General features: G+C 38.1%; 3 protein-coding genes across 4 annotated transcripts in view; 2 read left to right on the top strand and 1 right to left on the bottom strand.

Moving 5' to 3' along the window:
- psmg1 (proteasome (prosome, macropain) assembly chaperone 1) overlaps positions 1-5,253 on the top strand; it is a 36,271-nt gene extending 31,018 nt beyond the window's left edge. The window contains exons 6-7 of the mRNA XM_015023723.1: positions 3,298-3,428; positions 5,096-5,253. Of these exons, the coding sequence (XP_014879209.1) occupies positions 3,298-3,428; positions 5,096-5,173 (209 nt within the window). The 3' untranslated portion in view covers positions 5,174-5,253. The remainder of the gene's footprint in view (positions 1-3,297; positions 3,429-5,095) is intronic.
- A 493-nt stretch (positions 5,254-5,746) lies between these two features.
- ccdc15 (coiled-coil domain containing 15) lies at positions 5,747-12,798 on the top strand. 2 transcript variants are annotated; one of them, XM_015023721.1, is made up of 7 exons: positions 5,747-6,833; positions 8,019-8,168; positions 9,333-9,443; positions 10,578-10,694; positions 10,813-10,914; positions 12,417-12,536; positions 12,616-12,798. In XM_015023721.1, exons 1-7 carry the CDS (start codon positions 6,660-6,662, stop codon positions 12,721-12,723), a joined length of 882 nt encoding a protein of 293 aa, XP_014879207.1. In that variant the 5' UTR covers positions 5,747-6,659; the 3' UTR covers positions 12,724-12,798. The 2 variants fall into 2 exon arrangements, with proteins under 2 accessions (XP_014879207.1, XP_014879208.1); XM_015023722.1 differs by having other exon boundaries at positions 5,752-6,833; positions 10,816-10,914.
- Positions 12,799-15,931: 3,133 nt separating this feature from the next.
- On the bottom strand, positions 15,932-17,067 carry LOC106940864 (uncharacterized). The gene is made up of 2 exons (XM_015023720.1): positions 16,099-17,067; positions 15,932-16,030 (listed from the first exon to the last, which is right to left on the bottom strand). The coding sequence occupies exons 1-2, from the start codon at positions 17,065-17,067 to the stop codon at positions 15,932-15,934; spliced, it is 1,068 nt and encodes a 355-aa protein (XP_014879206.1).
- Positions 17,068-17,252: the final 185 nt, after the last annotated feature.

Below are 17,252 nucleotides of genomic sequence, written 5' to 3'. Positions count from 1 at the left end.
TGACTTACAGCACTCCTGACACCTTGTCATATTGTTACAAAGAGTGCGCTGAGACAAACTGTATCATCGTGATTAGTTTATTCAGGATCACCAAACTTCCAGCAAGGGCATCAACATAGCAATCAGCATCACCTGGACTACCTGAGCCTGCTGCTCTTTTATGATGTCATCACAGGTGGCCATTTGTAGTTTTTTATCCATGCATAATATTAACACCACAACCTTGGGCTTGGCCCTGCATGAAGAGCGAGCTGCTGAGCTGCACATCTTTGGTGCAATCTGCCTGGAATCCCCTGGTAGCCCCTATGTGAGTTCACGATGCTTTTGGGATATCTTGATCTATTTAACTGGCATGTTTGGCTTTATGCTACGGTCCAAATTATTGGTACAATATTTTCACAGATATTTATGTGATGTTTTGTGAGCTCCAAATGCTGTGGGCCGAATCTTCCTTTAACGGTTGAGGTTCTGAGGTAACTTCTATTCACATCCGCTCACCTCCAGCCCAAATCCCGTCAGCAGTGGTTTAACTTGCCTGGTAGTAATGTTAAGGGTAGCAGAGAGCGAACAGTGAGCAGTTGGTACCGGGGCTTTGAGGTGTGTTGCGATGACAGGGCGCAGATCCGCCCCCCTCCTCCTCACCATGGGGTGAATCGTTCACTGGGGTGAATCCCAATGAACAGGGACCAAGATGGGGGGTAACAAGTATGCCCACTCCTTCCCGGTGCCTCTCACCAGGGACAACCTCAGAGTAGAGGAGTATCCAACCACTTTCGTGAAGACCGGTTCCAGAACCCGAGCTATGCATTGAGGCGACACTGACTATTTTTAGCCATAAACCTCTCAAGAGAGGTAACATTCCACGTCCTAAGAGCCAGTTTCTGTAATGGAGGATCAGATCGTCAAGGTTCCTGCCCTCAGCTACCACATTTCCCCCACTGCACCTGACCCCTTTGGCCCCTCCTGCAGTTGGTGAACCCATGGGAGGGGAACTCATGTCTCAACTTTGGGTTGAAGCCTGGCCACCAGGCACTCGCAAACATGCCCCACCTCCAGGCCTGGCTCCAGAGTGGGGCCCCAGTGATTCGTGTCCAGGCGAGGGAACACTGTTTCCAATGGTTGTATTCATCAGAGAGTCCTTTGGGCTGCACTTTGTCTGTTCCTCAACTGGCAGCTGTCTGCCTTTGGTGACTCTATCATGAAGCTCCTAACAGCCTAGCTCCTAGGATCATTGGGACACTCAAACCCCACCACCACGATAAGTTGGCAGCCCATATTATAACAACCTTTAAAATGGTTCCAAAGTAAACCTCATGCAGGGCCTCGTGTTATGAGTAATTATAACTCTTGGTAATTCATTTCATAACTGATCACTGATATCAATAAATGTGTGTATGAGACAGTTTCAACATTCAGTGTCCAATTAGTATAGTTAATACTTAGAACCGTAGGCTCATTATTTTAACGTCTTAATCTATATTTGTTGTTAGTAAAATGGCAGAATAAGTATTTAAATTGCTTTGCATCATATTGATTGGCTCACAGTGTATCGCTCTAGGATCTCTGCAGGTATTTCCTCCTCTATTTCTTTATTCTGGCTGTTTCTTATTCAGTTCTTACATGGAGAGATGGAAAACAAGTATGTCTTAGTCATTAATCGAGTTGCTTAACGTTGTCTGTGCATCAAGCAGGGATTAGCATTCTGTGGGTCCATCTGTTCAGTTAATTCTCCGTTTTAATTTGATTGTAAATCTGTTGTTTTTCGCTAGATTTTCTGAGAAATCTAAATGGTTACGTGTCTTACATGCACTGTAACCATTACATTAGGATATATGAGAGCCTCTAGGCCTCAATTCCATGTCCCTCTCTGCCCTCTCCACTAAGCCTTGTTTGGTGTGCATGATGTCCTGATTCCTTTTAGGACTTATGTGGAGAGAAAATGCTGTTTTTTGTTGTTTTTAAAAAAATATTCTTTAATATTCTGGGTCATATTTGACATAAGTGATTTCCTAGAAAGAAAAATGAATCCTTTTTTTTGTGAAAAAAAATAATAAATAAAACTTAAAAAAATACTTGCATTAAATTTGTTTTATAGGAATTTTAATTGAATAAAAAAAAACAATTACCTCAATTTCTCAAATGAATAAAAATTTAATTTTGTTTTCTACATTTTTCATTGTGTTATTATGCTACTGCCAAAATAGATTTAAGCCTTTCTAAACATGGTAGTCTGAATTCCAGCTATTATTGTTTATTGCAATTAATTCATTTAGTTTTCTTAGATCGAGAAAGAATTAGGTTTGTCCATATTTAATATATCCAACGACCACAAAAAATGTTCCCTGTGCAGCTTCTGCTAGAAGAAATAGTTACACTACCAACCTGCATCAGTTGGGTTCAAAATTAAATTTTAAATATTTTTTGTAAATTTTAATAACAGTTTGGATTGATTGAAACCGAGAATGTGTGGAAAGAACTAAAGATTAGTGTGATGACAGGGAGGCCTTCCAACCTTAAAGAATTGGAACTCATCACCAAATATAAATCCTCAAAATACCAGTGAAAACGTGCAAATCCTGGTCAGTAATTTGTGAGGGTTACTTCCTAAAAGTCATTCTTTTTAGAAGGGTTTAATTGCTAAAATGCTAATAATGACTAAATTAAATGTGAAGATACATTTCAGATGACTCTGATGCTCTGTAGGATTTTATATTTTTCAGGAATGCACACTCTGCATATGGATATTTGGCCAGTTGGATTAACTAACTACTATTAATTAATGCCCACATGGGATGTAAATGTATAGATATTTTAGGGGCTGAGATACTAAAGCTCACAGAGTGGTAGAAAAGATTCAAAGTCTCTGAATAGAATGCATCAGGTGTTTCTGATTCCTCTACACCTGGAATACTTCAGTTTTGACTGCACTTTCACACTTTTGAGAGGTCTGATTCTCATTCCTGCCTGCTGAGGCATCCTTGAGCAAGACAATAAGCCCTACACAGCTCTTGGTGTGTGTATGTAGAGGGAAAAAAAGTCACTTTGGACAAATGATTCTGCCAGCTGAATGAAATGTGGTGCAATTAGGCTTCTCTCCACTCACTGGGCACACACAGCCCTGCATCCTGATGTGGGCATTATGTCGCCAGTACACCGAAGCACATTTAATCCTAACAAAAAGATCTTTCATTGGCATAAGGAACCAAGTCTTCATCGCTGATGGGTTTCCTCTTCATCAGTGTCATCTTTTATCCATCAGTTAACCCTGTTTTGTTCTTTTCTGTGATGTTTCATCAGTCCTGAACCACTGCCAGGTCCACAGCATCGCTGCTGTTGTCTACCAGTGTTACAGTGATGTCACCGGTCCTGACTCCATCACCATGGACAAGTACAAGCCGGTGCTAACCAAGCTTGGCAGGTCCATACAGGTGAGCCGCTGTTCTGTTTATAATAAAGGTCAGTGAAGGTGGATGTATCCTCATGTCCAGCATCACGGCGATCTGGCTGCGTTCCAGCTGAGGCTGTTGCTGCAAACTTCTGACAGCTGATGGGATTAGGTTTTATAATTACAGGAGCAGCTCATGCCAAAAGCATTTGCCTTTCTTTTTCTTACCAGTTGCAGAGTCTCCACTTTCCAAGTTGAAATCCTCTCAGCTTTTTTTTTCATGAGAAATTGTGTTTTACAATTCCCTTGAAGGGGAAAGCAAAGTCAAAGCATTAAATTTGACTAACAGAAAGTGCTGCCAAATATCCATCCATCTTCTGCACTCGCTTATCCTTACAGAGTTGCTATCTTCTGCGGTCATTGGGCAAGAGGTAGGGTTTACCCTGGACAGTTCATCACAGAGTCACACAGGAAAAATAATCTCACACCTAACCAATTAACCTAACCATGAGAGAACATGCAAATGCATTGGGAGAGCATGCGGGCTCTCCCAGTGCAGAGTCTGCATGCAACAGTGCTCACAACTGGACCACTGTGCTGCAAAATAAATCTAACTGTATTTAAAAAAGCAGTCTTTTAGGCAACAGTTATTTTCTTTTCTTTTTACTTACTAATGATATATCAGGCTAATTTTTGACATGTTTGTAGTTTTTTTTTTATGTTTCTCAATAGAGCTGGGCGACATGGACTTAGAATTGTATCATATTTTGTGTTACTATTGTGATAACAATAAAACTGATGATAAATTATTTATTGCATCTTATGTAGGTAACTGTATGGCACCACACACAAATACTGCTCTTGTAAAACTGTAACTTGTAATACAATAACTGTATTCAATTATATCTTCAAATTTACTGATATGTATTGATCCTCTTGTGGAAAAAATAGTGATAAAAAATAATTAAAAAAAAATACATTTCTGATAATACTGTCTTGTTTTTTAAAAAAAAACATTTTTCATTGAAATTGATTGAGGGTGATAAAAGTTCTTCACAAAATATGTTTTAAAGAAATTAATGTCACTCTTCATGTCGAAAGTTGACATTTATGTTCACTCAGCAAAATGATGAGTCGAAGTTAGAAAATATCCATGACTGTCTGTGGTTTTTAAGCTTTGTTGGCCCTCAAACTATCGGGGCATTATCTCAAATAAAATAAAGATCTGACAGTTTGTAGAGTCTATATTTAATGTAGAGTAATCCAGACCAGATTTTAAAAGTCAGAGTGGAAAAGATTTAGAATCGGAGCTGACTTAGTTGGTCCAAATGCCCAAAAAAGTCATGAAATAGTCAAAAATCTTTTGAAGACAGCATGGAGTTACTTAATGATTTGCTCAACATCAAGATGATAAAACCCTACAAGGTATTTTTTGTACTTGTCTTGTAAGACTGATATACAAATTATCTGAAAAATTCTGAAAAGGAGCAACGAACAGACTCTAAATTTGAATATAATACTAAATTTCCAAGAATTTAGTTGGCATTGTCAGGGAATTCTTATTACAAGAAGAATTTATTTTATCCTGGTTCAAGTGGTTTGTTGAAAGGTGATTTTAGTCTGAATGAGACTTTTTACTGGGATGAAGAATTTCTTGGAAAAAAAATTAAATCTGTTTTTTATTATTATTTTCTGAAATTCTCTCCTCAGGTGGACTCATCCCGAAGCACAGATGTCCTCCGCAATTTTGTCAGAAGCTCTGAGATTCAGAGTAACCTTTATATTTGATGGAATGAATTCTGGGATTAAGTTTAATGAAATGTAATGAAATACTGTCTTTTTAAAATAAAGTTATTCCTTCAACAGAATTGTTCTGCTTTTGTATTTTATTGATTTCATCACACTTCCATAGATCTTGGGTTCAGTTTGTGCTGTTTTTTTTTTTTAATTGTTTCATTTAATTAAAACAAAATTATGTGAATACCCTTGCAAAAATTTCCACGTTTAGTTTTTATGTTTTTGCTTTCTTACAAAATGAGATTAGGATATTGGATTTTTTTTTCCTCAAATGGATTGTGAAAAAAAAAAAAATCAGTCCAGATTTGTCAAAACTAATCCCACAAGATCATATTTCTCTATCAGTTTGCTTAATGTGTAGCACCACTTGCTGGATGAGTTTGATTTTTGAATCCAATAGAAAATCTCTTCTGGTGTGATCTTCTCCGTTATCTTTACTTTGACTTCTTTTTGAGATAGTGAAGAATAACAACTGTAAAATGTATGAATTCATGTAAGGTTAAAAGCTAAAAATTAACATAAAATTAATAGTAAACAATTATATTGTTTAACTACAAATATAAATTAGAAATAAAAATTCAAAATAAAAAAAAATAAATGCATATTAAATGTATATCTGAACTTCTGATGACAGCCTCTTGGCAATACACCCAGACTTAAAGAATATATTCATTTTACTTTGGGCTTGAAATAAAATTAGGATAAATTTGATATCAAACAGATAAACATTAAATTAAAGGCACAGTACAAAAAATGGTGCAGGGTGTAGCGTCAATTTAAAAATGCCAATTCATGTCCACGCATTTTATTTAAAATAAAAATGGTTAAAATAGACCTGTTTCAACATAAAAAAAAAAAAAACACAAACAAAATAGCTACAGATAAGAAGCTTCTTTATTCTGTCCAAAACTTCTTCTCCACACTTGGATCTATACTTAATATTTTTAAAGCTTCTTAATATCTAAGAGTCTTTTATGCTATTGTTGAAATTATTGCTTAGACTCACTCCTCTATATTTGAGTCAATAATTTTGCTGTTAAAATTAGGAAGTTTAACTTTAATCACATTGTTGAACAGAAGATGCTTCAGTATTCTAGAAATGCACTCATTAAAAAGCACGTTTAAAATACAAAACAATTTATTTGATTAAATCTTTGTACTACTGTTATTTTCTAAATTTTCTACAGGGAGTTGTTTTAGAAATCCTCTACGTTCACTGTCTCCTCCTGTCCACATGGAGGCAGCAGTGAGGTGTTTTCTAAACTCCGCACTAAAACGAGAAGAAATGAGCAAAATTCAAACCTCTGATGAGATATTTTTCTTTTGTCCTCACATCAGGTCTTTTATCGTTTTCATTAGTTTAAAAGCTTAATAGCACTCTTTTTTGTGTCAACTTAGCCACCGAAGTAGTTTCTCGTTGAATTAATCTTCTGAATTCAATCGGAATCAACATAAGCAGTAGTGTTTTCGGTTACTAATGAGTACTGACCGTTTCAAAGTTCCGATAGACCGCAGGTTTAAATCTCCGGGGAGCAGGAGCAGCCAGCATGGACACTCGAGACCCAGTAAAGTGTTGGCCGAAAGGAACCAGGCGGTGGTGGCGGTTGGAGCCTGGGTGGAAGTCGGACAGGATTTCCTGGAGCACCCAGCTGTAAGTTTGGCTTTAAAATCTGCCGCGACTAGCTAGCTTTAATTTAGCCGTTACCAAGGCGATGACCGGTAGTGCCAAGTGTCCCGTTTGTTTTGATAGAGCCCTTACTTTTCCTACAGGTTTTATCCAGACCATTAGGAATTTATTAATTTAGCCCAAACGTCAAGTTTGACAACTTTATAAATTATTATAAAATTTAAAATATCAGCTTTATTGTTTGGCTTTTGTCTATGGGTTAATTTTGCTGGATATATTTTACTTGTTTAGGGACGCGCCAATATTCAACATTTTCAAAATGGTGATACAACATTAAATTTTTTTACTGATATATTTACAGATTTTATATATTTTTCTCTACCATCGAGACTCCTTTGGGTGAAATCCCCCGCCATTATCAGAGGATCACATTGTAAAAATGAATATTGGTTGTTTACATCGCCTCAGTTTTATTTATCGGACCCATGTGTTAAAAATGACTAATTCGGCCGATATATCGTACATTCTTGTTATAATTTGCTAGATAGTTGATGTGTAGTTTAATCCAATTTGGGGAAAAAATTGCTGGATTGGATTTAGGAGTTAAAAAGCAAGGAGGCCCTACATGAAAAACATTTGACTAATTGATCAAAGGCTTTTTAATATATAAGTAATTGGTGTTATTTATCAAGCTGTAAATGGTTATAAGATGGTTTCCAAACAATTTTTAGTGAATTGATTGTTATTCACCATATGAAAACATTTGACAGCCTCGGATTTTCCCACAAAACAACCTAAGAGCTCCAATCAAAAAGTATTAAATTAAAATTTAAAAAAAAGAAAAAAAGGCTTGTTTGGAGTGGCTTCCAGGAGAAAGCCGGTTTGCTCTAAAACAGTTCTGGTAGCATAATTTAAGTTAAGAAAAGCTACTCAAAATTCCTCCAAAATAATGTGAGAGACAAACACAGAAAATGGCTATTCGTGGTTCTTTTTGCTACAATGATTCTACTATAAAATAGTTCAACTGTACTAATTCAACAATTCACTACATAAGAATGGAAGCTAATCAGTTTGGTTTAGAGGTCCAAGTTGAGATATTTTTTATAGTCTTATTCTAAAACATTTTAGCTTTGTTGTTACAGATTACATTTGGTAATCTGATTTTAGGGTTGATAATCTTGTTGTTTTCAGAGCTCTGTGTTTTCTTAGAACCTTGCTTTGCTAACGGAGGAGCTACAGGCACAAAAGAGAAGGGAGGATGAAGACAACCTGAAGCGGTTTCAAGATGAAGTGCGACGACGAGTCACACATCAAGCTCACGTGTGCAAGCGACGACAACAACCTCATTCACATCCCTTGGTGAAGTATACCCACTTGACTGTGAAGTCCTAGAAAAAAACAGACAAGACCAAAGGGCTGATTTGTTCAAAGTGTTGAAGGTCACAGAGTGTAAAAAGCTCAGACGAGAACGAGAAGAAAGCAGAAAGTATTGCACCTCTTATTGGCATTACAGCCCTTTATATTGAACAATGTTTCCTCAGCCCTTCAAAGCAGCACCTTGTTTGCTAACGACATACTGTATTTCAGTTTTGTTTTTTTTTTTCTTTTCCAGGCTTTATCTTGTTTAGCTTATTTCCTCTTTTATTTTGTCTTCGTTTTTCAACGTTTTCATCTTTCATTCTTTCATTATGTATGATGGTGCTCTATAAATGAGGACAGATTGTTCAAATTCTGTAAATCATTTTAACACAAAATATTATGACATGAGGATATTCTCTCTTTGACTTCACTCTCACCTAAAGACAGAAGTTATTCAAAATCTGGTATATTTATGAAATGTCTGTTATATTACACACCAAATATCACTTCAGAAGAGTATTAAGTGAAACACAAGGCTCAGAAAATTCACCCAATCTGAAATGTTTTCCACCTTCCCTGTAGGTTCAGGCTATAAACAAAAATTTGACCCCGTTTCCAGGGATTTTTTTTCTGTGGTTAGTTTTGTCCTAGATAATCTGATCGTTCCCTGGCAGATGCATGTAAAAAATGGGTCCCAGAAAAACAATTCTGGTTCCCGGTAAAGTTTCCTGATACCCTTATGACATTCAGAAAACAAAAATCACTTTTAATTGCACTTAGGCCAACTACACTCTTTACATCTCCTCTTGTCAGGTACAAACGTTGCAAAATGCCAGCACCAACCTAGCCACAACTTGCTGTTATTTTCACAGCTATTTTTTCATATCTGAAACAAAAAAAGAGAGAACAAATTAGGTTTTTAGTAACAGTCTTCTAACTAAAAAAAGTGACATTTTCTTATGAGAAGATGTAGCTGACTAGTTAGCTCATCATTATGTTTTACACTGGTATCTTCATAATAATACCAGATTCTTAAAAACTCTGTGTGGTTTGCAAGCTGCACCATGGCATACAAGACATCAAATTTCCTGAAAAGATCATGATGTGGTTTAGCTTTCTGTCTTGACTGATCTTCTCATGGTAGACGTGTGTGTCTTTGTCTAGGTAATACCCCACAGAGGACTTCCACATTATCAGATCCTGACCCAGCAGGTATGCAAGGAAGAGGAGCATATCCACTCAGAACCTGCTGCACAACAGAGCAGTTCTCCAGAGGTGAGGTGAAGGTTCCTCAGCATAAGAGAAGCAGAAAGCTCTGATGGATTTCTTGCTGATATTGGAGACACTATTATTTTTATTTATTGCACCACACATTATAAATTAAACTGAAAACATCACTGAAATCACTGTTGCATAGTAAAATGATAATAAAATATGTAAATGATTTTTTAAGAATTTCTTCTGAATGAAATATTTCATTCTTAAGCTAAAATAAAAGTTTATTGATAAGTTAATTTGATTATTCTTTGCCCAAACCTGGGCTGATGAAGCTATTTTCTCCCCAGTTTGGTTTCGGGTTTGAAAACAAAAGGCTCAAAATCTAGTATTAAACAGTTGCTGCAGATTCTGCATAAACATTATGAGTTATTTATGGGTGCAAACTGTAATGTGGAAGTTTACCCACCAGGGAGCACTAATAAATTTGGTAACACTTTATTTGAAGGGGGTTGAATAAGACTGTCATAACACTGTCATAAACATGACATAACACCTGTCATGAACATGAACAAGCCTTCATGAATATTTATGACTGTTGTCATAAAGTGTCATTCGGTAAATTATGACACTTTTAATACAAAGTTGACATTATTCAAAATGTCTTTGTTATGACAACTTGACATTAACCAAGAAATCATTACTGATATAAATTTGTTATAAAAGTATTACTGATTGCACTTTAAAAACTAGGTAACTTTATGTTATTAAAGGTAAAGTTTAAACAGTAATGATTTCCTGGTTAATGTGAAGTTGTCATAACGAAGACATTTAGAATAATGTCAACTTTGTATTAAAAGTGTCATAATTTACCGAATGACGCTTTATGACAACAGTCATAAATATTCATGAAGGCTAATTCATGTTCATGACAGGTGTTATGTCATGTTTATTAAAGTGTCATGACAGTCTTATTCAACCCCCTTCAAATAAAGTGTTACCATAAATTTCTTTCTGATGGTAAATAGTTCATGTTTTAATCTCAGTCAAGTTTACAATTACTTTTTTTTCTTTGTTAGCATTTTTGTTGTGTTTTTGACCTCCAGAAGGATCAAACTATTTCCCTTTGTGTGACTTATCAGGTAATGTGACCATGATTAATGTGGAATATTATTTATTTCCACTGTTTTCCAGTTGAGTAAGCCCCTGAGGCAGGTCAGACTCAGACTGGCTGCCTGTCGGCTGACCCAAGGGGAGGAAGTGCTGTCAGATCTTCCAGGAGGCAGATGGAGCATCTCTCCAACCAGACATGTGAGTGTCTGTGTCTAAACCTTTGTTCTGCTTTTTTAGCACTCTTCCTGTGGTCATGTTGTTTGTTTTTTTCCTGGAAGTTGAAGGAATAACTGAAAACCTTTGTCTCTCCACCCAGCAGACTGCTAATGCTTGTGTGCGGAGAACAGAGGAGGAACAGGAAACAAGAGATGTTCCTCTCTTTAGTAGTCAACATGAATGTCCACTTGTTCAGCAGAAGGTAACTGAATTTCTCAACATGCAGCAGTGAAATCAAACATGTTGTGTTACATTTTTTTACTTTTATTAATTTGTCTAATATCTGTGAGTGTTGCACAATAAACATGAACTTCAATTTTAAAAGTATTCTTACATCTCAAACCTTTTCCTATTTTCTCACATTATAACCACAACTTCAGTGTATTATAACTGGACCTTAAGTAATAGAGCAACACAAAGCAATATGTAATGTGAAGTGGAAGGAATCGGTGCCCAGTTTTACAAATAAAAGAAATAATCTAAACATTGTGGCATGTATTGAGCCTTGACACAGAGACTGAAACTTTTTCCAATTTGCTTCTTATAGCGGTTGTGCTATGCTGTTTTGATTCTCAGATGATGGATTGAAGAGCTTTCTGTAGATGTTCAAAGCTCGGAATACAGTTTTATAATCTAATTCAGTTTTACACCTCTCTGCTACGTTTTTTGTCAACATGATGTGTGTTTAAGAATACAAACCTACACACACCTGCTGTATTTATAGAGATTAAACTGCATGCTATTCACATGATAGCCACCTATTCACCAGTTAGGCGGCTCCAAATGGTTGGATTTTATTTAGGAATATTGCAGTAAGATGAGTGAAATACAAACAGTATTTCACTTTTTAATTTCCAAAAAAACCCAAAAACATTTATCCTTTTAATTCCACTCTACAATGGTGCTTCCTTATGACATAAAATGCTAATATATTAACAGTGAAGGTTGTTGTTATAATGTGGCAACATTGAAAAAACCACAGCATGTTTGAATCATTTTGCAAGATGCGGAGGGCAGTTAATAGTAGGGCTAAAATGATTAATCATGATGAACTGATTATTGAAATAACTGTCAACTAATTTAGACATACACAGAGACATAGGAAGATTTTATTGTCATTCAATTGTACGTTTAAAAATGTACATTTTTAAAGAAATTTTGTTGCAAGGCTCCAGTAACAATAAATAAATAATAATAAAAGGATCAATATTAATATATACAATAAAATATGTAAATAATACATATAATAATTGTAATAATGAATAACAATAATGGATAATAAGTACAATATGTAAATAAAAGTATATAGTACGCGATTAGTTGTAAACTGGAGTATGCAGACTGAAAAAAAGACATTTGCTGAAAGAACAACACAGTTTGAGCAGCAAATAAGCCAAAACAATAAAAATATAAACATTTAGCATTTTCTGTACACATCCTCCCCAGAACTTCTCGAGTGGCAGTTTTAGCTTACCCTAGTTCAAATTTTGACTGCCAAACCTCAGCAGAGCATAATTACAACTGTAAAACTGAAATTCATGCCCCATGTTTTAGATTTGCATAAAATATTTACTTTTTATGCAATTTTTATGTTCCACAATAATCTTAATAAAGTACATTCAAGATTGCTGTAAAATGACAAAATGTGGATGTGAATACTTTTGCAGGTTGTTGGATCCCTAATAAGGCTTTCGTATGTTTAAGGTGAGCGGACACACCCTGTTGAATCCGAATAATTCATTCATTGATCACGGTTCTAATACGAGCCTAGAAGTCCCAAAGTTTCTCTGGCCAACGACGGATGAAGAAAAGGTGAAAAAGCAGGTAGATGAAGATCAGATTTTGCTTGTTTTTCTCCTGTTTAGCTAAAATTTCACAGCTGACTCTTTGTCTTTCTCTGCAGCATCAGTCTCAGTTCCTGAAACACCGCCGCCTGGTCATGAACACTGAACGGGAGCAGGTGAAGGAGAACCAACAGCTTAGGAAACACCTGAAGAGGACTGCAAGGTGACCAGACTACCACTGCTCCTCCTGCATCACTTTCTGCTGCTGTTTTCACCCAACGATAGTGTTGATAAACCTCACTCTAAAAAGTGTTTTTGGGCTATAGTTCATCTTATGGACTTGTTTACATTAATCTCACTTAATCCTTTGATTTAGTGATGACAACTTACTTTTTTGTGTTCAGTTATCTTAAAAGTTACAAATCTTTAACTTAAGAGAACATTTTACTTTGACTTTACCTGAAACAGTTGAGTTCAATGCCAGTTTTGTATCCTACGTCTGACCAACTCAATTCACAAAGTTTATCCAACTCAATTTACTAAGTTTTTATAATTTGATTCATTAAGTATGTTTAATGTGTTATGTTTAACACATTAAGTTGCTCTTACTCAAATCATTTATTTTTTTCTAATAAATAATTCATAAATTAATAGATAGTCTTTATTTTCATATGTGTCATACACCCTTTTGCAAGTGCCCAGCTCATATGGGCTTACAAGACACAATAAAAACATATACAAACAAGCGGATGTACACAAATATTCTTTAAACAAAAAATGTCCTTTTTCTTAAGTGCCAGTCCTTCAAAATAAACTGTGCTAACAGAAACACAAAATACTTAAATAACACATTTTATCCTCATCCATTAAATAAAAGAAATCTGGATAAACATCAAATATTTTAGTAAATAAATAATTTCTCAAACTCACGTACAAAGGACAGTAAAACAAAAAGTGCACTGCAATTTCCCCCAAATGATACAAAGAACATCTTTGGTTATGCTCTGGCACTGAATGAAAACATCCAGTCTCCAAAGCCAAAGGCAAAGTACCAGGTCTGAACTGGGCGCACATGGACCGTCATCTTTTAGACAAGGTCCATGATATATATGACTCAAGACCATACAGGCATCCTTCAGTAAAACATAAGTACATAATTTTGGTTTATGTAAGATATCGACTGCCCACTTGCACTTAGAAACTTCAAAATAAAACTGTTTTAGCTGTTCAATATTATATCTTAATTTATTCCTATAAATGTACTGAAAGTCTGCCTCCTCAAATATCTTCTCAATTTGTCTGGTCCAAGTATACCCATTTGTGAAAGAAAAATGCGTTTTGTTAATTGATGATCTGGCATATTAACAAACCTCCTCCACAGTCTGACCATATCTACATTATATCTAACTTCACATGGTTCCCAACCCGTATCGCAATTTAATGTCGTTTTAGGAGAATTTCTATGCACATCTAAAAAAAAAAACACAAACACTGAACTTTTTCACTGTAAGGTTGTTGACAGTAACCTCAGACTCCCGTTCCGTAATCTAATGCTGGGCAAATACAAGATCTATACAACTCAGTATACACCTTATATTCCACAACAATATTTGACTCAGTTTAACTTTGTTTGTTTAACTTTGGTGTGGCTCATTACAGCTTTTCCTCTATCAAACATGCTATTTATTTTCACCTCGTATGTAGTGGAAATGTTGATGAGATTTTCTCCAAAATGACAAGCTTTTTCAACCTGCACAGCTCTGCTGTTGAAAATGAGGAGTTAACATTCACAAATTACATTGAAATAAAATCCAATCCATCATCTGGTTTGAGGTGATTCAAGGATTCAAGGATTTTTTATTGTCATACCACCTTGGGAGTTTGTGGTACGAAATTTGTACTCAGGTCCCAGATAAAGAAATCCACTACACAAAAATTAAATACATAAATAATAATAAATAAATAAATAATGAAATAAAATAAACAAATTAACATAAAGTAAATTAAGTGATGTAGTTATGTGTCTGTGTCTATTATGTGTCTCAAGCTATGAGGTGAAGCTGCATTTGGTGCAGCTTGAGTTCAGGAGTCTGATGTCTGAAGGGAAGAAACTGTTCTTCAGCCTGATGGTCTTGCTCTGGATGCTCCTCAGCCTCCTGCCTTAGGGGAGCGGCTGGAACAGCCTGTGTGCAGGATGGGTTGAGTCTTTCATGATGAGGAGCGCCCTCCTCCTGCATCGAGGTGGAGGGAAGGCTGCTCCCCACAGTCCTCTGTGCAGCCTTGACCACCCTCTGTAGAGCCGTCCTCTCAGCAGCAGTGCAGCTGCTGTGCCACACAGTGATGCAGGTGCAGAGAACACTCTCCACCACACAGTGATAAAAGCTCCTCAGGACTGAGCTCCCAAGTCCAGCTGTCCGCAGCTTCTTGAGGAAGTAGAGACGCTGATGGGCCTTCTTGACCAGATGGGAAGTGTTGGTACTCCAGGTGAAGTCACTGGATATATGCACACCCAGATGCCTGTAGCTGGAGACCACCTCCACAGCTGCTCCTCTGATGTACAAGGGCTGAAGAGGATCCTTGTTCCTTCTGAAATCCAGCACCGTCTCCTTGGTCTTCTTCACATTGATGCAGAGGTAATTTTCTCTGCACCACTGCACCAGGTGTTCCACCTCCTCTTTGTATTTGGACTCATCACTGTTCATGATGCGTCCCACTACTGCTGTGTCGTCGGCAAACTTCACTATATGACAGTTGGAATGCCTTGCTGAGCAGTTATACTTCAGCAGAGTGAAGAGGAGGAGGCTCAGCACGCAGGCCTGCGGCGAGCCAGTGCTGAGGGTGATGGATTAGGAGACGTTGTTGTCGATCCGGACAGTTTGAGGTCTGTTTGTCAGGAAGTCCAAAATTCAGTTCCCCAGTGTAGAACTCAGTCCAAGAGAGGAGAGCTTCTGCACCAGGGTCTGTGGGTTGATGGCGTTGAATGCTGAGGAGAAATCCAGGAAGAGGAGACGTATGTATGAGTTCCTGCTCTCCAGATGGGAGAGGGCTGTGTGGATCGCCGATGAAATGGCGTCAGCAGTGGAGCGGTTCTTCCTGTACTGATGGGGGTCCAAAGTGACGTCGATGGAGTCCTTGATGTGGTTCATAACTAGCTTCTCGAAGCACTTCATGACTACTGATGTTAAGGCTATGGGCTGGTAGTCATTCAGGCTCATCACTGTGGAGCACTTGGGGACGATAGTGGTGGTCTTTAAGCAGGTGAGTACAGATGATGACAGTGACAGTGAGGTGTTGAAAATGTCCGTCAACACCTCGGACAGCTTATGTGCACAGTGCCTCAGTACTCGCCCTGGGATGTTGACGGAGCCTGCAGCCTTTCGGGAGTTAATTTCCTGGAGGGACTTCTTCACATCTGTTGTCACACAGAGAGGCGTGTCACCACTCTGACTCTGATGCTGAGGGAGGTGTTAGGATCCTCGAAGCGGGCGTAGAACCTGTTGAGTGCATCTGGCAGTGAGGGGTCCATTGGACATTGTGCACCCCTGATGTTGTGGTTAGTGATGCACTTTATGCCCTTCCACATGCGCTGGGGGTCGTTGGTGGTGAAGTGACCTTGAATTTTCTGGGCGTATGGCTTTGGCCCTCACAATGCCTGCAGCCAGTTCTATCCTTGCTTCTTGGAGTGCTGATGCCTCGCCTGTCCTGAACGCAGTGTCCCGAGCTTTCAGCAGAGCTCTCACCTCAGCATTAAGCCAGGGTTTCTGGTTCGGGTAACAGGTTACTGTCTTGGTGGTGGTGACATCATCAGCACACTTGGAGATGAAGCCAAGAACAGAGAAGGTGTATTCCTCCAGGTCCACCTTTCCCTCATGAGTAGTTGCCTCTCTGAAGACCTGCCAATCTGTGCACTGATAACAGTCCTGGAGCACAAAGGCTGCATCTCTGGGCCACACAGTGACTGTCTTCTTTGTTGGTCTGATCCGTCTCATCAGCGGACGATATGCTGGCGCCAGCACGATTGAGATGTGGTTGGAGAGGCCAAGATGGGGACGAGGAAGGGCTCTGTACCCACCGTCAATGTTGGTGTACACACAGTCCAGAGTGTTGTCTCCGCTTGTGGGAAAGGTGACGTGCTGGTAAAAACTGGGCAGAGTGTCCGTCAGTTTCACGTGGTTAAAGTCCCCCGCAACCACGTAAAACGCCTCCGGGTGCTTCATCTGCAGTGAGCTAATGATGTCATGTAGCTCCTTCAATACTTCGTTGCCGTTAGCACCCGGCGGGATGTAAACAATGGTGACGAACACCGCAGTAAACTCCCGAGGCAGATAGTACGGCCGACATTTCTCTGTCATGAGTTCTATTGCCTCAGAGCAGCAGCTTTTAACCAGTCCACAGTTAGTAGACCAACCTTCATTCACGTACATACAGAGTCCTCCTCCCCGTGTTTTGCCTGACCGTTGGTCGCGGTCCGCTCGGAATAACTGAAGACCATTGATCTGGAAGGCTGAGTCTGGCATGGTGCTGTTAATCTGAGGAGCTCGAGAAGCCGCTGCACTTATGTGCGCCGCCATAGCAACAAACCTCTGGAACCTGTTGTTGGAGGAAAAATATCCTAACTTCATAAGATGTACTTTTAACTTAACTGTACTCTTTGGTTCCTCCTATCAGTTTCCAATTTCTCATTTGAGGTCATCAAACCAAATTTCAAATCTACCATAACTGACTGACTCCTGTTGGCCTCAGGTTTGCTTCTGAC

This window comes from Poecilia latipinna, unplaced genomic scaffold, assembly GCF_001443285.1.
Source record: "Poecilia latipinna isolate Pla-1442-1.1 unplaced genomic scaffold, P_latipinna-1.0 Scaffold3397, whole genome shotgun sequence".
In the NCBI taxonomy this organism is placed as follows: Eukaryota; Metazoa; Chordata; class Actinopteri; order Cyprinodontiformes; family Poeciliidae; genus Poecilia; species Poecilia latipinna.
This window is presented reverse-complemented; position numbering and strand designations above follow the sequence as displayed.

What these genes read in the sequence shown, in the direction of transcription:
- ccdc15 (XM_015023721.1), top strand. Translation starts at nt 6,660, where the DNA reads ATGAGTACTGACCGTTTCAAAGTTCCGATAGACCGCAGGTTTAAATCT. An exon ending in GCATCTCTCCAACCAGACAT is followed by an intron (nt 10,695 to 10,812) that starts GTGAGTGTCTGT and finishes CTCTCCACCCAG; the next exon opens with CAGACTGCTAATGCTTGTGT. An exon ending in AAGAAAAGGTGAAAAAGCAG is followed by an intron (nt 12,537 to 12,615) that starts GTAGATGAAGAT and finishes CTTTCTCTGCAG; the next exon opens with CATCAGTCTCAGTTCCTGAA.
- LOC106940864 (XM_015023720.1), bottom strand. Translation starts at nt 17,067, where the DNA reads ATGGCGGCGCACATAAGTGCAGCGGCTTCTCGAGCTCCTCAGATTAAC. An exon ending in AAAATTCAAGGTCACTTCAC is followed by an intron (nt 16,031 to 16,098) that starts CACCAACGACCC and finishes TCAGGGGTGCAC; the next exon opens with AATGTCCAATGGACCCCTCA.